The sequence below is a fragment of the Monodon monoceros genome, unplaced genomic scaffold (genome assembly GCF_005190385.1).
Source record: "Monodon monoceros isolate NGI ecotype Baffin Bay Population unplaced genomic scaffold, NGI_Narwhal_1 Super_Scaffold_15, whole genome shotgun sequence".
In the NCBI taxonomy this organism is placed as follows: Eukaryota; Metazoa; Chordata; class Mammalia; order Artiodactyla; family Monodontidae; genus Monodon; species Monodon monoceros.
The window spans coordinates 22,441,667-22,468,364 of NW_021703771.1; the positions used below are offsets into that span (position 1 = coordinate 22,441,667).

General features: G+C 36.5%; 1 protein-coding gene across 3 annotated transcripts in view; it reads right to left on the bottom strand.

Annotated features, from left to right (window-relative positions):
- The window catches only part of CASP8AP2 (caspase 8 associated protein 2), a 39,750-nt gene that overhangs the window by 544 nt on the left and 12,508 nt on the right, over positions 1–26,698 (bottom strand). The window contains exons 2-10 of one of the 3 annotated variants that reach the window (XM_029223812.1): positions 22,147–22,229; positions 19,554–19,622; positions 16,359–16,459; positions 15,722–15,796; positions 14,371–14,486; positions 7,434–9,655; positions 3,278–6,407; positions 2,107–2,206; positions 1,486–1,538 (exon numbers count right to left, since the gene is read on the bottom strand). In XM_029223812.1, coding sequence (XP_029079645.1) covers positions 1,486–1,538; positions 2,107–2,206; positions 3,278–6,407; positions 7,434–9,655; positions 14,371–14,486; positions 15,722–15,796; positions 16,359–16,459; positions 19,554–19,622; positions 22,147–22,201 — 5,921 coding nt within the window. In that variant the 5' untranslated portion in view covers positions 22,202–22,229. Of the gene's footprint in view, positions 1–485; positions 1,539–1,835; positions 2,207–3,277; positions 6,408–7,433; positions 9,656–14,370; positions 14,487–15,721; positions 15,797–16,358; positions 16,460–19,553; positions 19,623–22,146; positions 22,230–26,698 lie in introns of those variants that run through there. The other 2 variants (XM_029223811.1, XM_029223810.1) reach the window with 2 other exon arrangements.

Here is a 26,698-nt window from a genome sequence, read left to right on the forward strand (position 1 = left end):
ATAATAAGAACCTGCTGTATAAAAAATAAATAAAATTAAATTAAAAAAAAAACAAACTAGGAATGAAATAACTCACTATTTGTGCTATCATGCAAGCAAATAAAATCTCAAGTACCAAATCCATTAAAAGATTGTAGATTTGTAATGGAATTTGGAAATTTCAAACTAATAAGTGTCATTTCCAGATACAAGTTAGTTCGTTCATGAAGGGAACATTATCTTCAACAAGAGAATGGAAGTCATATTTTAAGATAACGTTCAAATAAAACAAAAAAAACCTCAGTTTAATTTTCTAAAGGCAGTGAAAAATTTACAGCATAGTGAATCTGAAAAGAAAACAGGCCATTTTTGCATCAAACTGTTTTTTAAAGGTTCTTTAGAATAAGCTTTTTCTTCAAATTCCTTATTATTCAATCTTACATTCTGAATCATATAAACAGAATTTTAATGTCAGAGTACACTACTAAATATCTTTTGAAGATTTCATTAACAAACTAGTTGCTTTGAGAGGATACTGAAATTAACAGATTATCTAAAGACAGTAATTTACACTGGGTTTAGAAACAGATTTTTATAACTCAAAAGTATTCAGAACCCTTCACAATGAGATCAATGTCTAAATATGGTTCTTCTTCAGAGTTAGTTTTATTTAAAGTTGGGCATTCTGGATTCAAATAATTATGACTACAAATCAACTGAAAAATAGTGATATGTTAAATATCTTTACAGTCTTCCTTACATAAAAGTCCAAAATATTTAAGCAATTGGCTCAGGTCTTATAGGAAATACCTGATAAACATTATTGCCTTAATAAACCCGTATAAGAATGGCTTAAAGAAACATGTCTGTGAACATTATTAATAATGTAACGTGGTAAATCATGTCACCTCTTCAGATGACAATGGACTTCATGTTTATAAATGTGTTTTGTATTTTAGCACTCCTAATTAAAAATGTAAAATATGTTAAATTACGACTGCACAGATTTCACTGGCTATGAAATATAATGCTATTCAAGAATGTTTTCTTGCCTTTTTTTTCTTTTTTTGGCTGAGCCATGCAGCACACAAGATCTTAGTTCCCCGACCAGGGACAGAACCCAGGCCCCTGGCAGTGGAAACACAGAGTCCTAACCGCTGGGCCACCAGGGAATTCCCTCAAGAATGTTTTGTTTTTCCTCATCGATAAAAATTTATTATCAATCATCAAATGGATTTCCCCCCACTTTAGACTCATCAACACTCAGAAGGCTGAGGAGAGATGCTGATCTGAACTGCAGCAGGTTTCATTGACCACGCCCCTGTGGATGAGGTGCCTTAGAAGCCTGCACGAGCAACCATTCTCCAACCTGTGACTGAAACAGGACCTCAACTGGATGTCTCTCACCCACCACTCACATCTTCAATGACTAACAGGCCATTAACTGCACAGGTACAGTGTCAAACATTTACTTTACTAGCCTACTGTAGTGTAACCATTAACTACCTGCATTTTGACTTTTCAAAGAGCTTCATTAGCTGCTGGAATCTTTCTGAGACCTGAAAAATGTTAAATGAGGGTTAATTATAAATATCTCAATATATATTTTTTTATCTTTGATGAATATTTTCACAAACCATCTAAAGACAGAGTAAGTTACCCTTAATTATAAAGGTAAAGTAATAGTTAGAAAAACAAAATATCTTCATAATAAAGGTAATTGCTAGTTTAACTTTTCAATATCAAACTTTCTTAAACAGGCAAATATCATTACAAAATTGCTCAAGATCAAATAAGTAAATGGCAAAACAACAGAATAAAGAATTCGGATTGTTTCAGACTTCTTCCACGATCACCAAGTTTTTAACAGTCTTTTTTTTTTTTTTTTGGCTGCACCACGCAGCTTGTGGGATCTTAGTTCCCCGACCAGGGACTGAACCCGTGCTCTCGGCAGTGAAAGCATGGAGTCCTAACTACTGGAACACTGGGGAATTCTCCAAAGAGCCATACTTTTAAAGAAGTTGGCTAACAAATAGCTATATATTTTAAACACATTAAAAATCAAATCTAAATATTTAGAGTAGTAACATCTGTGAAACTATAGAGATGTAAAACTGGGGTAGTTACCTGATATGGATTTTTATTCAACTTGGCAGCTAATTGAGAAAATGTTTTCAACGATGGCCCTTTTTTCTGACACTCCAATAAAATTTCCCGGTCATCATTTCTGAAGGGGGAAAAATGTTATTTAGCTTTTGTAGGTTCGAACAGAAAGGTAACAAAAATTCCATTGCCTTACTATCTACCAATAAGAGTTGACATTTTTATTAAAACCCATAAAAAAAGAACAAGTGTGTATACTAAAATACAGACAATGGTTATCTCTGAGAGATAAGATTATGGATGATTTTAATCTTTGACTTCATACATATTTCCCAAATTTTCTAAAACAAATACTAATGTATGTTTCTAGTGACAAAAGATTTTAAAAAATTCTACTTGTAGTGTGTATAGTACTTTAAAAATTAGGGCCCAAACGTGATCACAGACCTGATAAGTGAGAAGAACCAAAAAGTAACACAGAAGAAGCCAGATCTTCTAATCCCCAGACCTCTGCTTTTTCTACATGGTCTGAACCAATGTGCGTTATTATAGTCTCTGAGATTTTACCATCTGCAGGTTACCCGAAATGAAGGCATAGAGGACTGAGGTTTTAAACAAAATTGATCACCAATTTCAACAAAATTCATTCTCTCTCATTATGCACTCTAGCCGGACTAGAGATCATGCACCTCTGGTTCAATGGTTCCCAACTGTGGTCACCTTGACATCCGAAATGGGGTCTTTAAATCTGCATTTCTTAAAAATCTCACATAAAAGTCAAAAGTACAACCTGTTTTTGAAGCTTCTAATTTCGGGGGAAAACTCAAATTACAAACACCCACACTTTTTGTCCTATTCACCACCTGTCATTCCTCCTTTCTAAAATGTGCGTATACCAGGCTCCTTACAAATGAAAGGATTTTTCTTTTTCATTGAAAAGTGAAGTTAAAAACATAAGGAAAAGTTCTGTCCACGGTGCTAGTACACATCGCTGGCTAAGAGCCACTGCTCTAGACTGTTCTACAGTACAGCTGGGTTGTATCCTAGAACGTATCTTCTACCAACTTTGGCCACTTTTGAAGTAAGTCATCACTTTCCCTATTTTAAGATGGGATAAAACTATGATGACATGACAGAACAGATTGCTGGTATCTTAAAATTTCCTGGTGATTTAACAGTCTCATTAGATTCTTACCTTGTCCACGAAACTATAATTTCTCCCTTCTTTTTAATAACATTCTTCGCAGAAAGGCTTGTAAGAGAAGCGGCAGATGCTGCTGATGCATCCTTAGTCCCTGGGCTTTCCTTTAATGACGAGGGATCTTTAGTTACTACAGGGGCCTTTTTCTTACTGGCTTTCTTTCGGTGAGCATCACCATTCTCACCAGAATCTTGGGTAATTTTCTTGGTCTTTTCCCTGCCGGTTAAGTCTGCTTCCTTTCTCTGTTTTTTCTGAGAAGGATTTAGATCAGAAAGATTTTTCCTCTTTTTGTGAGCATTATCCAAAGCCCCAGGCAACTCTGAACTACCAGAATTTGATGCCAACTCTGATTTTAAATCAACCTTTTTCACTTCACCCGAACTGGGAAATGCCGAGGTTAAATCGATACAGGCTTCCTCAACAATGCATTCCAAAGGGCTGTTTGCCACTTGCACCTTTTCTTCCTTTGAGTTATCTTCATCTACACATATCACCTGACACCCCAAGTCTTCAACAGCTAAAGCAGGACAGTTACCTTCATTTTTACTGTCACTTGAAACATCTTGTGTCAAATCAATAAAAGCATCTACAGTATCAGGCTGCATATTGTCTAATACTGGAGCATTTTGATCCACACTGCTTCCAGAACATCCCAACTGCTCAATATTTAAAACTGTTACTTCTACGAATTCCCCCAACTTTTTGGTCTCGGTGACTGGATCTTTTGTGAGGTCTATATATGCGTTTGGAAGATGATCCTCGACAGAATGTGGAATTTCTTCCATTGGAGGCAATTCTTCAACGCTTTCAGGTACTCTTGGTTCCCATACTTGATGCAACTTGAAACATTCTTCAACTACTTCAGTACTATGAACCACTTTACCTGAAGCATCTTTAAGAAATTCATATATATCGGGAACCTCTGTTTGTATCATACAGTCCTGTTCTTCATGAACTGATTTACTGCTATCAACATTTTTACTGGAAATTTTCAATTCCTCCACAGATTTAAAAACTCTGTACTGACATGAAATATATTTTTTCTCCACTGTTTCATCAGCTTCCTTTTCCACTCTTGGCAAAGATTCATCAGCCACCATATTCTGTTTATGACTAGGGGAGGTAGATGGTGCCGCACGGCGTATTTTCACAATGAAATGATCATTGGACTTTTCCATTATGACAGCGTGCATGGGTAGATTAGGGTGGTACTGAAAGCCTGGAGCAATAGACCGGCTTGTCCATGATGAAGAACAACTTGATTTACTGCTTGAATTATCAGACTCCAGGGCTAAATGAATGTCCTGTTCAGATGCATCCTCTTCCTCAAGTAAGGCATCTTCACTAAAATGGGCACTAATAACTTCTTCAGGCGTTGAATTAGACGAAACATCTGACTTTAAGAAACTGAGATGACCATCTGACTTCAGAGGTGATGGTACTGTTAAAGAGACTGCTAGATCTTCAAGAAGTATGGAGGAAACACAGGGCTTGCTCTTTTCTGAACTACATACATTATCTTTACTTAAAGCTACGTTAGTGGACACTTCAAACATACAACTTTCATCCAACACATCAGGATGAACTGGCAATGAAAGCCCTGAAGACAGAGACGGACCTTTCTCAGATGACAATAATGACCAATTATCATCACTAATCACCTTAGGACAGGGAGAAACCACCCCTGAAACGAGCTCTTCCGTTGTACAAACTGGTAGAGATTCACATTTAAGAGTCTCTAGCATCTGTTTCGCGGGTGTCTTTAACTCCCACTCACTTTTTTCGTTACAGTTAACACTGTTGTCCAAAAGATCAGAACCTTGCAACAAACTTTTAAATATTTCTCCCATCTGTGCATCACTCACTAAATTAAAAGTAAGGCTAGATGCTTGCTGCTCAGTAAGAATCTCAAAACTGCGTTCTGGCTTCAAAGCAGCGTGCTGGGATGCCTGTGAGTCCTCTATGGTGCTGCCTTCCATTTTTCCTGCCTTTGGGGTGCTCGGGCAGTTTGGTTCCAAGGACGCCTCTTGAAATTGAGGGTTCTTAATATTACCAAAGCAAGTGTTAGTACTTTTTTTAATGTTGTGCTTTACTCTGTTAATACTGGAATTATTTTGCTCTTGATGTTTTTCCTCCGATTTTTTACAACCTACTAAAGACTTAGAGTAACCAGAATCTTCTGATTTGGGGGGTTTCTCCTTCAACATTTCTTTGCTGGAGCTGCCTACATTCCCCTTCTGACAATTTGAATATTGTGCTTTCTCTTTATTTCTCTTTTCAAGTTTTCCTTCGTCACTGTCACTGCCAATGTTTATGGAGTCACAAAACTTTGCTAAGATTTTCTTAAGCTTTGTAAACAAGTAATCAAGTTGTTCATCTACAAATTTCCACAATTTTTTTTTCATATCTGGTAGCTGCTGTTCAAATAAACGATCCACGATGCCATTCTTTTTAACTTGCTTAAGTTTGGATTCTATAACATCACAGAGATTCTTCTGTAAAGTAGTCACTGACTTAGAGATTTTGGATAAGTCAAGGTGTTTAATTAGTGATGTAAAACTCAAAATTGCTGACTCAATAATTCTATGAAATTGTATTAATGAAAATTTTACCTTGAATTTCATATAATTTTTCCTTACATGTTTTCTTATCATTCGTAACATGTGCACAACCTCTCGGACAGAAGAGGGTGCAGCAATAATTGGCACTATTTTTTCCAGGCTGGAAGTGCCCACTGACCTATCTTTCTTCTCTGTTTTTGAAGATCTGCTAGATTCAGTTCGTCTTTTATTCCATTTGCTTTTGGTCTGATGGATTTTTATAGAAGATATCTTCCTATTGTCTTTATCCAAATGCACAGTGCTTTTCCTACTTCCTGGGTTAGTTCTTGTGTTCTGCACTTCAGCAGAAGCTCTTGGGTTGGTACTTTTGTCAAAACGTTTTTGTGGTTCAGATTTTTCACTGTCGCTTATAATTTCTCCTTCTTCTAATTCATCTAAAGATGAATTCTTGTGGGAGTCTGCTTCTGTAAATTTGTCAGATTTGCAAATTGGCTTTTGATTTTCCTTATTGAGATCAGACTGACTCTTGGAGGCAGAATGAGCTAAATTTGGTGGAAACACATCTGTGGAAGAAAAAAGCATATTATAGTCACATGACTACTGAGTCTTTGTCATTTAACATTTCCATACTAAATATTTATAACAAAAAATTAAATGTTGAGGCAATTTATTATTTTAACAGCTTTTACACTATTTACACTATATTACTCTAACACGTACTCATGTCATGGTCTTTACTGGTCTCAGAAAGTGCCTGACAATAGTGATAGTATAGAGTTTGGTCATTTGGATAAACAGCAACCAACTGTTCAGGTTTCTTCACTTGATGTTAGCAGTATCATCTACTATATGCCATTTGATGATGGCTTTTGGACAACAAAAATATACCTGAAAGCAAGCAAGGAGTATTTGAGACAATCTGTTCTACCATTCCCTTTTGTTGTATAAGTAAGAATTACCTAAATCTAGACTAAAGGCTCGATGTACATTTCTAGGTAACAACAAAGGTCTGAATAATAATTATCAAATAAAAAGCACTAACAAAATAATGCCATTTGCAGCAACATGGATGGACCTAGAGACTGTCATACCGAGTGAAGTTAAGTCAGACACGGAAAGACAAATATCATATGATATCACTTATATGTGGAATCTAAAAAAAAGGGTACAAATGAATTTATTTACAAAAGAAAAGTAGAGTCACAGATGTTGAAAACAAACTTATGGTTACCAGGGGATAGGGCAGGGAGGAATAAATTGGAAGGCTGGGATTGACATATACACACTACTATATATAAAATAGATAACAAATAAGAACCTGCTGTACAGCACAGGGAACTCTACTCAATACTCTGTAATGGCCTATACAGGAAAAAAATCTAAAAAAAAAAGAATGGATATGTGTATATGTATAACTGATTCACTTTGCTGCACACCTAAAACTAACACAACACTGTAAATCAACTATATGCCAATAAAAATTTAAAAAATAAATATCAATAAATAAATTAAAAGCACTGATTCATCCTGCTGACATATGCTACACTCTCACAAAAATATAAGTTATAGGAGATAATATAAACTATTACCTTTATGACTGTTATTATATAATGGAACTCGAGATGGGCTTTCCAGTCTAAGAACTTTTGCTACAGGTCTCATGGGACTATTCAGAGGACTGATGGCTTCTGGAATAGGTCTCAGCTGATTAAGGTCAATGCTCAGAACTGAGTTTTCATCGTCGTGATATACTGAGTTTGCTTCACCAATGTCCATTCTGTGGTCCGTTAACTCAGTCTGCTGAAGTGAAGATTCTGGAGTCTCTTTAGGTAAGCAAGGCTCCAAGTGACAAGACTTACTCTCAACCAGTGGTGCATCTACAAGAGAAGGCTCAAGGTTTGGTTTACCATCTTCTGAAAGGACTGTTGGCAAAATGACAGCTTCTTCAATTGAAGGCTGCAAAATGCATTCATTGGATTCGGTCACTTTGGTTGAAAAAGCCTCCTTCATTTCTGTATCTTCAGAAATACTACAAGAAATTAAGTCATCCTTTCTTTTGGTATCCAATTCCAAACCAAAGTTTTGAGAAACATTTGTTTGTACTGTGTCCGTTACCACAGGAACTGCTGCCCTGGCACCATTAATGGTCTGTTCCATTTCTGTTGATGATGGAAACAAGGATTCTGTTTGTTGCATTTCCACAGATGCTGAGAAGGAAACCTCTGTGCCACAAATGGACATATCACAATGCACAGTATTCGCAACAGATTTAATGAACAAACTATTTTCTTCTTCTATTTTCCTTTCTGAAACACTGGTCCTGGGTTCAGATGCTGCTGTAAGAGCATCCTTTGGTTCCAATAACTCTGATTTGGTTTCCTCTGTGATATGTTCACTGACAGAGGGAATACATGTCACAGTTTTAGCCTGCACCAAGGACTCCAAATCACATATGTCACTAGATTTGGGAGTATCGGTTATTTTATGCTGATTTTCCTGAGAAACAGGCTGCTTTTTAGCAGGAGAAAGAGTTAAGTTCAATTTTTCCATAAAGCTTAACTTTAAGTCTTTGTTTTGTGTTTCATTTGAACCATTCTCAGTTTTAACTGCTGGCTCTTTATCATCCACTCCTTCAGAAACATCATTATTAGAGACTTCACCGTTATCATTTTTTGCCTCATTCTGTCTCTTTAAATCTGTAGCGGTTTTCTTAGTCTCTCTGTTTGTCTTCTGCAGATGTTCTGCAGGTACTCTTTTTTCATTTCTCATATGCTTATTTTCTTCTTTGCCCTCTTGTTCTCTTTTCCGCTTATCTTCAGTTCTATGCCTTTCTACCCTTAAAGGTGCATTTTCCCATTGGTGCACAGCATCAACTTCCTTAGAGTCAACATGTTTGTGAGTTCTACTGGTTGAAAGAGAGGACGGACATCTTCCTTCTTGAAAACTATGATTACTTACAGCCCTGTCTCTTTTACAATCTTCCCGGCCTCTTCTCTCTTCTGGATGGTATTTACTTGAATTATGAGAAGATTTTGCTAGTTCCTTCTTGGAATAAGGAAGCAATGCTCGTTCAGATCTTTTCCAATGATCCTGGTCTTTTACTACTGACTTAGGTTTTTGGTCAACTTTCCTTTCTTCTTTGTCTTGTGATTTAAGTTCTTTTCTATTTATATTTTGTGATCTTTCACTTTGTCTTTCGAGTTTTTTGTCACTTTGAGATTCTAGTCGAGTGTGTGACCTGTCTCTAGAGCTTTCTTTCTCCCAAGAAGAGCTACTGCGTTCATTTTTATAATCCAAATCTGTGTTACTTTTAAACTTTGAATTTTTGCTTTCAGCCTTTGGTTCACCTTTACTGTATTTCTCAGGACGTCCTTGTAGCCTCTGACTGGCCTCTATGTTCCTCGGTTCACCATCACCACAGCTAGTGTTCAAGTCTTTTCGTATTCTGTCAGTCCCTCTGCAGTACTGGCTATGTCTACTATCTTTCCTTCCTCTTCTGTGATCCTCATTGGAACTACCCTCACCAACCTGATAATGGGAACGTGACCAAATGCCATTGGTGGAGTGTTTTTCAACAGATGTAGGCAAATGTGAAGTGCCCTTTTTTTCAGAATGTGATTTTCCTTCCTTTTCGAGGTATGGCAGTGAAGTGCTATAATGTACATCTTTAGAAACATCACTTTTCACTCTGTGATCAGTCTTTGAACAATCATCCAAATGGAGAGATCTGGATTTAAGACCTTTTGTTTTAACTATATCCGGTGTCCTTGAAGTTTTATGAGTATTTCGAAAATGTGGAAACTCAGACAATCTATTGAGAAATAGAAATTAACACCAAAAAAACAAAGTTAATTCCTTTTTATTAACCCAAGGTTTAATCACATGTGATACACTTTAAAACTGGGGGGCCCGCATACTGGCAAAACTAATTTTACTTTGTATAAAAGAATGAGTAGTAAGAATTTACCAACTTCCAACTAAATGAGCCAGTTTTTAAAACAAGGAACTCTCTTTCACTTGCTTTGCTCAAAGCCTGGAGGACCTCTCAGTTCTATCCCAGCATTTGCCAATGTCTTTCAGATTTCCTTCACTACAGGTGCACAACTCTCAAACTAACCACAAATTCACTTCTTTTAGAACGAATGACATTATTTTCTTGCCTTCACTCTAGCCCAACTGAAACATAAGGGAAAGTGAAATCTTGCTGGAGAACAGAGACGATCAAAATACAACTCTATGTAGCTCCCTATCCTAGTTTTCTGTTTCACATACAACCCCACAGTAAAAGCCAAAGCGTCAATAGCCATCTTAAAGTGTTACATACTGTGCAAAAAGAAAAAGGAATAGAGAATTGTGATCCTTTCCTAGAGGAATGGTATGTATTTATTGTTTGAAATAACTCCTAAGGTTTTCAGAAAACTGGCAATTTTCCTAAAAATAAAATGTAAATAGCTCATTTTAGCTTTTTGTAATAATACAGCCATCTTCCTGAACTTATATAACTTCCCTGAATTTCCATAAATCTATGCCTAATCAGTACTAAATGTGTAGAGAACATCGTCTCAGGAATAAGGGAAGATTTTTATAAAACAAGAGGACACAGGATACATACAACTTAAGGCACTGTGTAGACCTTATGTGGATCTTGTTACGGGCTGAACTGCGTCTCCTCAAAATTTAATCCCCAGTACCTCAAACTAGTGACCTTATTTGGAGACAGGGTCTTTGGAGATAATCAAGTTAAAGTGAGGTCATTAGGGTGGACCCTTATCCAATATGACTAGTGTCCTTATAAAAAAGGGAAATTTGGACAGAGATATGTATAGAGGAAAGACTTTATGAAGAGACACAGAAGAAGGCAACCAGCTACAAGCCAAGGAGAGGCCTGGAACAGACCCATCACACAGCCCGCAGAAGGCATCAATCATACTGACACCTTGATCTTGGACTTCTGGCCTCCATAACTGTGAGACAATAAATTTCTGTTATTTAGGCCACCCAGTTTGTGGTACTCTGTTATGGCAGTCCTAGTAAACTAATAAATAAACTCAAAAAAATAAACATGAGGAAATACCTTTGAGACAACTCGGAAAATGTGAACACAAAAAGCATTAACCATAAAAAAAAAAAAAACTGATTGAATTTCACTAAAATTTAGAACTTTTATTCCTCACAAGACAATAAAGAGAGTGACAGATAAGTCACAGAATGGGAGAAGATGTCTTCAATAAATTTATCCAACAAAGGACCCACATTCAACAAAGCAGGCACACGTATAACATACGTCAGACTTATTAAAATGTAAGGTGCTAAAAGATAGTTCTAGCCCACAGAGCTCGTAATACACATTTAACGTAACTCCACACTAAATAAAATACTATCAAAAGTTTTGTTTTATTTTTTGTTGTTATTTGGCCGCGCCATGTAACATGCGGGATTCTAGTTCCCCGACCAGGGATGGAACCCGTGCCCCTGCAGTGGAAGCATGGAGTCTTAACCACAGGACCGCCAGGGAAGTCCCAAAGGTTTTATTTTAAAATAAACCTCCACATTAAACACTTTCCAGAATTTACACTTTAAAATTTTTATCTTATATCAATATTTCCATTTTTTCTATTAAAAATGAACTTTCAGCAAAATGATAAACATTTACCATTAGAGTACTAGTTGAAGCTCACAAATAAAAAGTGCAAATATTTGACAGAATGTTTATTAGATAATGTATCAGTATAACCACATATAACAATCTAATGAAATAACACATCATTTATTCACCCAGTTTCTCTGAATTTTCACTCTATTCAAACATTATACCCCTCCCCTAAAAGATTCAAATATATATAAAATTTCCTCAACAGTTCAGGAATCAATCTTATACATGTTGCACCTTGTGGGATTTAGATTAGTAAACATACACAACCATCTTTATTTTCAAAAGGCCTAAAATGCATATCATATGGTCCACACATAGGATTATCTTCTTTCACTCTTTAAACATTTATTGCACATGGTAGATACTCAATAAATGGTGAGGACACAAAGACATGGTTCCTGCTCCCATGAAGTTTACAGTTTAGTGGAAGAGAACACTAATTAAGTGATCCCATTCATGATTTTTTAAACTGCAAGTGTAAATGAAGCTACAAAAAAGAGATCTGACCTAGTCAGTGAGAACAGACAAATGTCCCACATGAAAAGGATGCTTATGCCGAGACCTGAAGATAAGTAGGTATTTAGCAGGTGGAGGAGAGGAGCATTTCAGGGAGTGGAAACAGTTCATGCAACTCAGAGCTCATGGTACACCCAACAAACTGAAAGAATGCAGGAGATGCACTAGAGCTATGATACCTAGGCAAAGGCAGACACTGAAGACAAGGCCTGAAAAGTAGTTTGGGACCATATTGTGAAGAGCTCTGTGGACCAAGTTAAGATTTATGATCTTTTATCCTAAGATCGATGAGAAGCCACTGATGTGTTTTAATCAAGAAAAGGGGTGGGGGGGCTTCCCTGGTGGCGCAGTGGTTGGGAGTCCGCCTGCCGATGCAGGGGACACGGGTTTGTGCCCCGGTCTGGGAGGATCCCACATGCCGCGGAGCGGCTGGGCCTGTAAGCCATGGCCGCTGGGCCTGCGTGTCCGCAGCCTGTGCTCCGCAGCAGGAGAGGCCACAGCAGTGAGGAGGCCCGCGTACCACAAAAAAAAAAAAAAAGAAAGAAAATGGGTGGGGGAATTCCCTGATGGTCCAGTGGTTAGGATGAGAAGCTTTCCCCAGCTTCTCATTTCATTCCTGAGGTCTGGGTTCAATCCCTGGTGGGGGAACTACGATCCTGCAAGCTGCTCGGTGCAGCCAAAAATAAATAAATAAATAGATCATTTAAAAAAAATGGGGGGTGGGTGGGACGGGGTGGTTCTGTGACAGACGTCCAGAGTTGTGCTTTACAAAGCATCCCGTGGCTTTAATGTCGAGAAATGAGAAATCACAGGCTGGAAAGAGCAAGAGCGGATGCAGAGTTCTGAGCACAAAGACTACTGCCAGTTCAGATGAGAGGTGATGGGCAGCAACAATGGTAGAAATGGAAGAGAAATGAACAACTTGAGAGATCATAAAGACAAAAATCAAAAGGACATGGTAATGAATTTGGATCTGAAGGATGACCAAGAGCTAAGTGTCAATGATGACCCCTATGCAGGGTGACTATATGTCCCAGTTTGCCAAGCAATGTCAGTGTAATTATTAATAGCCCCTCCTTCTACTCTCAAAAGTACCCTGGTTTGGGCAATACATTAAATGGCCATTCCACCCCTCAGTCACTCTAGCTTGCACAGCTGAATAAATGATGGGGAATCCACTGAGCTAGGAACTATGGAAGGGGTTCAATCTTAAATTCTGTTGTGGATGAGGTAATTTTGAAAATTTTGTACAGATGTGAGGTAGTATCTACATATAAATGGAACTGACTAGTGTAAGTAAGATTACATCATAAGAAAATATTGATAGAGAAAGGAAAGGACATAGTGTTGAGCTTTAAGGAATTCCAACTTAGCCAAGTACAGAAAAATAAATCTCAAGTTACAAAGAAAACTAAGAATCATGAAACCCCAAGGGAGAAACTATTTCAAGAAAAGAGGGTCAACTATGTCAAATAGTGTATAAAGACAAGTTAAAATGAGAAGTCAAACTATTTGATGAATTTAGTGGTAGTCACAGCTGTTTTGGAGGAAGAGGTCAGAGTAGAATGGGTTCAAGAATGTGTAGAAACGGGAAGTGGAGAAATGGAGACAGCATGTTTAGATAACTGTTTTGGAGGTTTGACTATCAAGGGGAGGAGAGATATGAAATTCTCTGGAGCCAAATACTGCCCCTAACCAAAAGAGGGAGAGAGAGAAATTAAGTAGAAAATCCATTTAAGAGGGAAAAGAACATATAATTGAGGGACTTCACTGGTGGCCCAGTGCGTAAGACTCTACCCTCCCAACGCAGGGAGCCCAGGTTCGATCCCTGGTCAGGGAACTAGATCCCACATGCATGCCACAACTAAGAGTCCACATGCCTCAACTAAGAAGCCCACATGCCACAACTAAGAAGTCCGCATGCCGCAACTAAAAAGATCCCATGTGCCGCAACTAAGACCCGGTGCAGCCAAAATAAATAAATAATGACAGATTTTTAAGGGTTGTCTGTTAACAGTATATGACACAGACATCCTCCTGATATTTTAGTAATTTGATGGGCGCCTAGAAGAACCCATGACATACACCACCATCTTCTCAGGACCAAAGGATATCAGAGCAAGATCCCAGTGTATTACAAAACTGAATATATTCAGAGAGGTATGTGGCAATATTCTATTAATAATCATATAGGTATCATTACGATAATATACCATTAGAATATTAGTCACTTACTTTCAGTAAAACCTTAAATATTTAATAAAATGCATGATTTTCATTAGCTTTCCAAAGTCAAAAATATTCCACCTATCAATACCCATGTAATTTACAAACAGATCCATATCCCTCAATCATACCTTTGGTGAAGATTATTTATTTCTTCATCTTTGCGGTTTATTTCCACTCTGGCAGTTTTGATAAGTGCTGAGATATTTTTCTTAAGAGACTGGTTTTCATTTTTTAAGCTGAAATTCTAAACATCATAAAATACATTTAATAAAGTATGTATCGACAGGATTATTAAACTATTTATAATAGTTATTGATTACTGAATGCTAACTACATGCCACGCATCACATATTTTATCTTATGCAATTCTCAAAATAGTCTTAGGAGGAGTACAGTGATGCTCATTATGCAAATGGGGAAGCTGAGATTCAAAGAAGAAAACTGGCGCCAAAGAAAAGCTATTTAAAGTGAAACTACTTAAAAGAGGGAACAAAATGAAAAACCAATAAATAACAAGAAAAAAAGTCATTATTTTGAAAATGGGTCACTATTTTGAAGATGATAAAATTTTTACTATATTTAACAACAGGAGGTTTAACTTGCAACAATGTACTAATTCTCAGGTGAACAAAGAATGAATTGAGGATTGACTGGCTCTTTGGGAGAGAGGGTGAAGGAAGAGAAACAACTTTACCAAAAAAGTAAAAATCAGAACAAGACAGTACATTCCTGACTTTGCAGCATGATCACAAAAAATGTCTCTCTGGCAAAAATTGTTAAGGCATCACCATTTTTCCTCATCAGCCATTCTAAAGGTTCACGCCTCAAACCATTCTCTTTTAAACCACCTGATACGGTCTCTAAGAATTCTCTATTATTTAACTGTTAATTAGCCTAGTAGATCATTTGTCAATATCATTTAACAAATCAAGCAGTTTTCCTTTATCAGTTTCATTGACACTGGAAATAATGCATGTTTTGCCAGACTTGCTCTTTCATTTAATATTTTTTTTAAAAGTTTCCTTACAACCTGCCAACACTTGAGCATTTTAATTTTAACAAAAAATTTTATTAAATTTTAGTTTTAAAACCTGATTAAGGCGGAGACTTCCCTGGTGGCACAGTGGTTAAGAATCTGCCTGTGAATGCAGGGAACACGGGTTCGAGCCCTGGTCCGGGAAGATCCCACATGCCACAGAGCAACTAAGCCCGTGCACCATAGCTACTGAGTCTGCGCTCTAGAGCCCGCAAGCCACAACTACTGAGCCTGCACACCTAGAGCCCGTGCTCCACAACAAGAGAAGCTGCCGCAATAAGAAGCCCACGCACCACAGCAAAGAGTAGCCCCTGCTCGTCGTAACTAGAGAAAGCCCGCGCAGCAACGAAGACCCAACACAGCCAAAAATAAATTAATTAATTAAGTAAATTAATTTAAAAAAATCTAACAAGGCAAAAATAAAATATTCATTATAATTCTACCTGTGTCTGTATTTCCTTAAACTTTTTCATCAGCTCTTTCATTTGCAGCTGACATTTTCCATATTCTACCTGCAACTGTAAGATATAAAAAGATCAAGCATCATTCTAAATTATTTTCTTAGCTTAAATGACATTTCAAATTATTTCAAACTTTGCAAATCAACCCATAGATAAGGGTATATGAGGTCCATTTCTACTAACAGATATTTAGTTAATTACTGGTTTTTAAAGTTGGGCCCACCAATAATGTATTTTCTGTAGTTTCACATTCAATCTCCAAAGTTTAAAATTCAAATAAGGTAGAAAGAAATTTGTCTGCATGAAGTCTTGGGACAAATTATAACTTTGTATAAATCATGAAAAAATAAAATATTTTATCACACTGATTGCCTGTTGAGATTTTATATGGTCAGACACTTAAATTCAATCAAGCAAAATTATAACTAAATTTAGGCAAGCATCCAGAAAACATTATTTTAAAAAGCAGATCTGAAGGCAGAAACTGACTTAAATATTCTTTTAGTCTAAGAGCTGCTTCCCAAACACAGAATGTCTATTCAATAGTAAGCTGATGTCTGTATTTCAGGAGCCACAAAAGAGCAAAGTAACTGTCCTCCAAAATTCTGGTAATCCATACATCATTATATGTTGCCTCCTTTGCAGTTCCTTCTTCAGTCAGGATTTCTTCATATAAATCCAAACAATTTCTGGATGGTACAGAGGATTTGGTAGCACTGTCTAAAACAAACAAAAAAAAAAACCTTACATTAAAATATGTATTTCCAGATTCAATGAAATCCCTGTCAAATCTCCAATGGCATTTTTCACAGAAATAGGAAAAACAATCCTAAAATGTGTATGGAACCACAAGACTGTGAATGACCACGGCAACCTTGAGAAAGAAGATCAAAGCTGGAGGCACGACACTTCCTGATTTCAAGATATAACACTATAGTAATCAAAACTGTATTTTATTGGCATAAAAACAGACATATAGATCAATGGAACAGAACAGAAAGCCCAGAAATAAACCCAGGTATATATGGTCATAATTTATGACAAAGGAGCCAAGAATATACAATGGGGAAAGGGTAGTCTCTTCAATAAATGATGTTGGGAAAACTGGACAGCCACAAGCAAAAGAATGAAACTGGACCCTTATCTTACAGCACACACAAGAATCAACTCGAAATGAACTAAAGACGTGAATTTAAAACCTGCAACTATACTTAATATCTTGTAATAACCTATAATGGTAAAGAATGTTGGAAATGCCCTGGCGGTCCAGTGGTTAGAACTTCGCACTTCCACTGCAGGAGACATGGGTTGAATCCCTGGTCATGGAACTAAGATCCCGCAAGCAGCGTGGCGTGACCAAAATAAATAAATAATATAAAAAAAGAATATATATACATGTATAACTGAACCACTTTACTGTACACTTGAAACTAACACAACATTATAAATCAACTATATTTCAATAAAAATTTTTTTTAAAAACCTGAAACCATAAAATGCCCAGAAAAAAAAATATATAGGGGGTAAGCTTCTGGACATCGGTCTTGGCAATAATTTTCTGAATTTGACACCAAGAGTAAAGGCAAAAGCAAAAAATAAAAAAGTGGGACTACATCAAATTAAAAGGCTTCTTTCTGCACAGCAAAGGAAATCATTAACAAAATAAAAAGACAACTTACGGAACGGGAGAAAATGCTTGCAATTTTTATATACATATATATCTGATTAGAAGTTAATATCCAAAAATATATAAAGAATTCACACAACTCAACAGAAAAAAACTAAAAAATGGGCAGAGGAACTGAATAGACATTTTTCCAAAGAAGACATAAATGGCCAACAGGAACATGAAAAGGTACTTAACATCACAAATCATCAGGGAAATGCAAATCAAAACCACAATGAGGTATCATCTCACACTTATCAGAATGGCTATCATCAAAAATACAACAGGGCGGGCTTCCCTGGTGGTGCAGTGGTTGAGAGTCCGCCTGCCGATGCAGGGGACACGGGTTCGTGCCCCAATCCGGGAAGTGAGCCATGGCTGCTGAGCCTGCGCATCTGGAGCCTGTGCTCCGCAGTGGGGGAGGCCACAACAGTGAGAGGCCCACGTACCAAAAAAAAAAAAAAAAAACCAACAGATAAGTATTAGCGAAGATGTGGAAAAAAGGGAACCCTTGTACACTGTTGGTGGGAATCTAAATTGGTATAGCTACCATCAAAAACAGTATAGAAGTTCCTCAAAAAATTAAAAATAGAACTATCATATGATCCAGCAACCCCAGTTCTGGGTATATACTCAAAGGAAATAAAAACTGAATCTCAGATATCTGCACTCCTCTGTTCACTGCAGTATTATTCACAATAGCTAAGATATGGAAACAACCTAGGCATCCACCAACAGAAAAAGGAATAAAGGTGTGGTATATGTGGGTGCATATATGTATGTATACATGTGCGTGTGTGTAAATGTATGTGCATATATAAATATATAATGGAATATTATTCAGCCATTAAAAAGGACACCCTGCTATTTGCGACAGCAAGGATGAATCTTGAGGGCATTATGCTAAGTGAAATAAGTCAGAGAGAGAAAGACAAATACTACACAATATCACATGTGGAATCTAAAAAATCCAAATGCAAAAAAACAGACACTAAAACGATAGTTATGAAGGGCTGGGGGTGGGGGAAAAGAGGAGATGTTGATCAAAGAGTACAAACTTCCAGCTATAAGACAAATAAATTCTGGGGATCTAATATCCAGCATAGTGATTACAGTTAATAAGACTATACTATATGATCAAAAGTTGCTAAGAGACTAGATCTTAAATAGATGGTGATCATGTGATGCTATGCAGGTATTAGCTAATGCTATGGTGGTAATCATTTTGCAATATTTAAGTGTATAAAATCAATATACTGTACATCTTAAACTTACTTAATGTTATATGTCAATTATAGCTCAATAAAGCTGGGGTAAAAAGAAAAATACACGTGTTAGGCTTTTTGACATACTGTCTACCTCTACCCAAAGGGCTCTACAATTCTCCATCTTTGCATTTCATCCAAATCTATACTGATCTCACAGATTAGAATTGGAAAACCAATTTACCTAAAACAAATTTGTCAACAAATCAGGTGTAAGGATCACATTTGTTCGAAGCTTTAGAAGATTTGATTACAGAAAGGTTTTCTCATTTGGACAGGTCATTAGACTCTCGGCATATCACACTCCTACTGATACATTTGGACATATTTATAGTAACTACCCTTTTCAAAAGTTCTAATATCATGTAGCCTGTGACAGTATGTGTGGTAATATAGGAAGAAATCACCATCAGTTTCGTTTTCAATGGTACAAAATATTTTTGTACAAGGTCCAATTAAATCTGAGACCTAGGGGCTTCCCTGGTGGCGCAGTGGTTGAGAGTCCACCTGCCGATGCAGGGGACACGGGTTCGTGCCCTGGTCCGGGAGGATCCCACATGCCACGGAGCGGGCTGGGCCCGTGAGCCATGGCCGCTGAGCCTGTGCTCCGCAACGGGAGAGGCCACAATAGTGAGAGGCCCCCGTACCGCCAAAAAAAAAAAAAAAAAAATCTGAGACCTAGATGAAAAACAAACCTAAAGGCTAGTTTATTTTATTGATCAAGCTTTGGGCAAAACAATAATTACCTGAGTATAACGATTTCAAAGAAAAGGCAGATTGTTGAGGGGCTATGAGTTACTCCAGGAACTGTTAACAACAAAATAAACACTTCCAACAGACTGACCAAACAAAACGAAAGTATTTTATTATAGAATTTACATACCAGAAACAGCACTGTCCAACCCAGCATATATGTCCAAAGAACCTTCATCATTATTTTTAAGAGGAGAAGCTGCAAAAAAAAATCAAAGACTAGTTAAAACTGACTCTATGCACTTAGTGGAGTTTTTCTATTCTGACTCTGAAGGACCAGAAAAAGAAAGGCTTTATTAGTCCAGTGTGAAAAAAGAAAGTTGTTTAGAAGCTTTTGTACATCCTTATAAACACACACATCTTAGTACACAGGTTTAGACTTAAAAACTCACTTTCAAAAACAAGCCAGTGGGGCGGGTGTGGGGGTGGTGGTGGTGGGATGAACTAGGAGATTGGGATTAACATATATACACCAGTATGTATAAAATTGATAACTAATAAGAACCTGCTGTATAAAAATATAAAATAAAATAAAATTCAAATATAAAAAAAGAAGAAAAAAACCCCACACTAGTAAGAAGGTTACAACTCTAATAATAGCAGAATAGTTTCTATCAGAACAATCTTCCTGCAAAAACTATAAACTCTAAACAAAACATTAAAAGCTATCTGCAGTCAACGCTCTACCACTAGACTTATTGTGGTGATTTCGCAATATATACAAACATGGAATTATTACATTGTACATCTGAAACTACTATAATGTTATATATAAATTGTACCTAAATTAAAAAAAGAAAAAAAAAGTAATCTGAAGAACTAAAGAGCAATCTAAAGCAGGCAAAAACTGGAGAGGAGATGACACCTGAAAGAAGAAAACAGCACTGCATGAATTCCCTATCCCCCTTTTATTACAAGTTTTTGTGGAACGATAGGCTCTAGCTGGAGCCACACTTGGCAGCGAAAACTCAGATGGAAACTTCTAGTCCTGATAGCTTAAAGAAACAGAGAAAAAACTTTGGGGGTGATAACAGCAACCAGAAAGAGGAAATCCAGAGTGCCACAGAGAGGACTCCTCAAATTGTACCCAAATCTGAATGATCCCCAAATTACACATGTAAAGGTTAGAACTCCCAAAAGTCCAGCTAAAGCTAAAGAAAGCTGAACAGAGATTTCAGCTGCTGTTCACCACAGGGCTGACAGAAGATTAAGTTCAGTCAAGATAAATACCTGCTAAAATTAAAAACACCAGCACTTTTCAGAGGAATATAACAGAATCCAATGTCTCTATAACGTTTACAATGTCCAGAATGCAATGCAAAATTACTCATTGGAAATCTTGGTAGAGAAATAAAAACAACTACAAGAACCAAATGAAAATTCTAAAACTGAAAGTACAATACCTAATGTAAAAATTTCAACAGAAGAGCCAGTAAGCTTGAAGATAGATCAATAAATTATTCAAATGGAAAAACAGAGAGAAAAAGATTAAAAAGAGAGAGAACAATCTTAATAACTTATAGTATATCAAAAGTTCTCACATACTATATATCCGGAGTCCCAGAAGAAAAGAGACAATGGGGAGGAAAATGATACTAGATCCTAGAAGGACAAAAATGGTAAATAACTGAGTAAATATAAAAGACTAATATTTCATCTTAATTGCTTTTAACTCCTCTTAATTTCTTTAAGATACATACAACAGTTTAAAATAAAAATTACAGCACTGTATCAAGGGGTTCACGACATCTTTAACATAAAGGAATGGATGGAGGTTAAACACAACAATATGTACAAGATTATACAACTTACATAAAAAGATTCTTACATTTAAATAAGTAGACTGCAAAATGTTAAAGATGTATATTGCAATCCCTTCAGAAACCAATTGTAAAAAATAATGCACAGGTGTAGCCAAAAAGCTAATATATAAATTAGAATGGAATTCTAAAAAATATTCAAATAATATTTGAAAGAAGGCAAGAAAATCAGAGAGAACAAAAACTGATGAGACAAACTAAAATTTTAAAATGATAGAGGGACTTGCCTGGTGGCACAGTAGTTAAGAATCCGCCTGCTCATGCAGGGGACATGGGTTCAAGCCCTGGTCTGGGAAGATCCAACATGCCACGGAGCAACTAAGCCCATGAGCCACAACTACTGAGCCTGCGCTCTAGAGCCTATGAGCCACAACTACTGAGCCTGCGTACCACAACTACTGAAGTCCACACGCCTAGAGCCCACGCTCTGCAACAAGGGAAGCCACCGCAATGGGAAGCCTGAACACTGCAACGAAGAGTAGCCCCCCTTGCCTCAACTAGAGAAAGCCCACATGCAGCAACAAAGACTGAACGCAACCAAAAGATAATTAATTTGTAAAAATAAAATAAAATGATAGATCTAAATCCAATCACAATAATAAAGGACATTATTGGGTTAACTGGTAAAACTGGTATAAAGATGGTAGATTAAATAAAATTACAGTATTCGTGTTAAATTTACTGAAATTGATAATTATGCTGGTCTTATGTAAGAAAACCAACTTTTTCTTGTGACATACCCACTGAAGTATTTGGAGGTAAAGGACCATAATGTATACAACTTAGTATCAAATGGGTCAGGAAAAAATTGTGTGTGTGTGTTTGTGTGTGTGTGTTGTGTTTAAAGAAAAAAGTAATAAATAAATAAGCAAACTTAGAAAGACAATTAAAATGAGCTCTTACCAGAAAAGACATCAAATAAACTTGTTCCATCACCATGGTCATCATCTGCTGCCATGATCCTATGTCTCTTTGATAGTCGCCATCTAAAGTATTAAATATAAATATTCTCCACTGTTAAAATCAACCTCACAATTCAGAGACTCAACGTAGCTGTTTGAGTTGTTGTCCAAACTTTCAAATTTGGACACACTGACAATGTTCACTCTATTGTGATTTTTTTTAAAATATCTAATATTTTCCAAAAGGTAAAACTAGAAAACAAAAATCTTAAACTTGCTGATACGGTTAACCCATGCCACAAAGTAAATGATGCTAATTTTATAAAGTAGACCAAAATATAAATTAACTTGTATACTTAAATAAGCCAACTATCATAAAAGTGCAACTATATGGTGAGTTCTGTGAGTCCTCTTAGCAAATCATCAAATCTGGTGGTGATCTTGGGGACTCTAGACACACGTGTTTTCACCAATAAGGGAGTAAGATGGGCAAAGAGTGAACAGTTCGATACTATACTAGGTTGGTAAAGGTGTGGGAAAAGAGTGATGTATATACTCTAATACATCAAGTGTATACTGGTACAAGCTCTATGGAGGCAATATGGCAATAGCTATCAAGTTTCTAAATGCAAACACTCTTTGACCCAACAATTTCATATCTAGTAATTTGCTCTACAGATATACGAGCACATGATTACAAAAATGTGTATACCAGAATATTCAATGTAGCACTGTTTGTAGCAGCAAGACTAGTAGCAATGTAAGAATCCAAAGCAGTAAAAAAAAAAAAAAAAAAAATCTGACTTATCTGACATTCTCCATTCTGCCTGTAAAATACATGAATGTTGCCTATGGTCAAAGAACTATGGCCACTGTGGCTCCTTGGGGTCACTAAGGCTACCTGTGCCTGCACACTTCTGCTCCCACCAACTGAGATATTCACTTACCAATAACCAGGTGCATTTATTATCAAACCCAATTATGTTTATTTCCTTATTTTTCTAAGTAGTAGTATGATGAAAGATTACATTACCAAAGGGAGTTACTTTCCAGTGAAAACTAGGCTGAGTGTTCTGGAAAGACTAAAAGGCAAGTAGCAAGACACTTACAGTTGCTGCCAAATCAAGTAAGGGTGAGATAATCCAAAATACTGGAAAAGAAAATCTAGTCTGTACTAGAAGTATCGAATTTCTTACTCTAATGAAGAAAGTGCTGGAAATCATAAGCAGCGTCTTATGGGTGTGCAAAGAAAGAAGTCAGAACTCTAACCATTGGATGTATACTCAAAGAAAAGGTCGTGGTTCTACCACAACAAATACAATTTATATATTATTCCTTTAAATAAAATTAAGGTATATGTATATCTTTTTTTCTTCATTCCCCACATTCCCCATTTTTTCCAAATAGCTGACTTGATTAATCAACTGTTATAATATAGCTTGTGCAATAATTACAAAAGGCACAAATGGCATAATCACATTTGGCAAATAACACAACTGACTCTTGGTAAAGCAAAACTCAACTGATGGAGCAGAAACTCACAGGCTTCCTGACGGTAATCAACTCCTAGCTGTAAAGTGTCACATGGAGAGGGGGGGCATCAGTCAATGGGTTTTTTACAAAATGGAGATCAATTAATCTAAAGATTTGGTTAAAAAGATGATTTGGTTAAACTGATCAAATAGATCAAAGCTTTCATTGCATACCCTTTCACACAGTTTTAGTTTTTACTACTAAAAAAAGATTCTACTTGTCTTGGTAAATTAAAACTGGGAAATACAAAAGATCTAACAAATCCTGGATCTTTTGTTCCTCATCTGTCTTAAATTTTCTCCAACTGTTCATGGGATCTTTGCCAAACCTTAATTTCTAGGCCCCTATCACCAAATAAATAAATAACTAAATAAATAAATATAAATTACTTATAAATTTAAGAGAAAGTGACCATTTCTTAGTCACACCAGATGTAGCATTATGAGATCTTCAAAATTGTTTCTGAGAATAATATATATACATAGCAACATAAAGAAGTTGTCAAAAGAATATATGTGGTTTCTCACTATGTACTATACATAAAGTTAAAGGAACTGTGGCAATTATGATGTCTCTTTATTCCATATCTACCCTGTGTGATGATGGAGGTAGGCCTTGCAAAGATTTCTCTTTTGCTAACTGGTGCTACGTACAGCCTTGTCACTAGAGAGTGCTGGAGGGAGCCTGGAAAGGAAGCCAGTTTCTCCTCCTAGTTTCAGTGTGCCTGGCTAGCCAGGTTCCTGCGGGGCAAGCTTTCTCCAGCATTCAGTTCCAGCAGCAGACAGTTTCTCCAGCACTAGGTTCCTGCAAGGGCACAATTTTTCTGCATGCTTGCCTCCTATACGTAAGGTTGCTATTACAATGGGCTCCTGCAGGACACAGCTTTCTCCTGCTAGGCTCATGGAGAGGGCAGCTTCTCCAACTCTTGGATCCCACAGCACCTGACAGCCAGCAGCATCCAGGAGCTTCCCCATGCGCCTCCTGACCAGATTCAAAGGAAGGTCACTAGAAAGGCACTTAGCAACTTCTCCACCATCCAATTAGCCCTGGCCACACTCTTTCCAATGAGGGGGAGACAGCTCTTCTTCCGATGAGCTATCTCAGCCCTAAAGGTGGTGGCTGATCCTTGTATCTGCTATTCCTACATTCCTTAGGGTTATCTTTAACTCTTTACTAACCAATTCCCACTTATTCCAACCTCTGTTAATAATTCTTTATACTAAGCTTTCTCTTTTCAAATTACCATGTGGTTTTTGTCTCCTGATTGGACCTTGTCTGATACAGGTAAGCAGTCACGATAGAGGTTTTAACACACCCTTCTCTGCTAATAAAGCAGTTAAAGAGATTTAAAGATACAGCTCTCAACACAAAATTGACAGGTTTGATCTGATGATTTTTACTGATATATTAGCTACAGTAAAAGAACTTATATTACTTTCAAGCATATTTATAAAAACTGACAATATATCATAATAGAGTTAGTTTCAACAAATTTCATAAAGTGCTTTTATCAATAAAATTTGAAATTAACAGTGCATTTTCAAATTTCCCAATTCCTTTGGAAATTTACAAACATAGGTCAAAGAACAAACATTAATGGAAACTGGGAAATACATAGAACTAAATAACAATGAATACACCACAAAACAAAATATTTGTGGGGTACAATCAAAATAGTACTTTTAGAGGAAAAGTTATATCATTAAATAAATTTATAGGGAAAGAATACAAAATATTGAGGTCAACATCCAACTCAAGAAAAAGAACAGAGTAAACTGAAAGAAAGAAACACATAAAAAAGAGAAATTAATAAAAAGAAACTAACACTATAAAGATGAATAAAGATAAACACTGGCTCTTTGAAAAGACAAATCAAATAGGCATATGCCTGGAAAAACTAATAAAGAAAAAGAAAGAAGGCACAAACATTAGGAATAAAAAAGGAGTGACAGCTTCACATATAGCAGAGATTAAGTTATTAACAAAATATATTTGAAAGTTCAATGAAATGGATAGTTTTTTAGAAAAATGTAACTTGCCAAAACTGACTGAAGAAGAAACAGAAAATATGTACACATCTAGGGGGATTAAATTATTTGATACAGTAATTAATCTACTCATAAAGAAACTACTAAACCCAGACAGTTTTACAGGTGAATCCTATCATACCTTCAAAGAACAGATAAACCATAATCTATTCCAGACAACATATAGGAAAAAAAGAAGGCTGAGAGACATATATGTTTATTAGGTTAGTATAGTCTAGACATCAAAACTGGGCAAAGACAGGGCAAAACAGGAAAATTACAAGACAGGAAAACTATAAGTCAATCTTTCTTATGAACATAGAAATAGCCTTTAAAAAAAATTAGCCAGCTGCAGCCATCAAGACATTAAACAAAAAACAAAAACAAAAATACACTACGGACAAGTAAGATTTATCCCCAAAAATGCTAGGATAGTATAGCATTAAAAACTCAATTCATATAAGCACTGTCTTCTAGTTGATAAAGTTGCTTCCCAGCAGGGTATGAGTTGTTAGTTCTGATACTGTTAGATGTGTACATTGGAATTGAACAATTTAAATAGATGGGTGGTAGATGGTGGGAGCCAGGTTTCTTGCTACTGAAGTGGAAGGTTACAGAAAAGCAAGAGAACACACTAAAAATGATCCCTGTGGTAATGGATTATAGTTGAAGACATCAGTAAGAACTCACATTTAACTTAACATAGATACAGATGATTATATACAGAAATATTTTCAGGTATATGTATATACATCAGTTAGTAGACACATATGTACTATTTCTTTGCTCCACCAGCAAAGTAGCAATAAGCACAACGAGTATCCATATCTTGGCTTCTAATACTATTCTCCATTAAGATGGACCAGGGCTTCCTGAAGAAATGGCTGATTCTAAGACAAGGGCAGAAAATGCACAAGATGAACATGGAGCATCTTACAGTGCAAGAAAGTAAGGAAGTGTCAAAAAAAAAAAAAAAAAAAGAAACTAACAGAG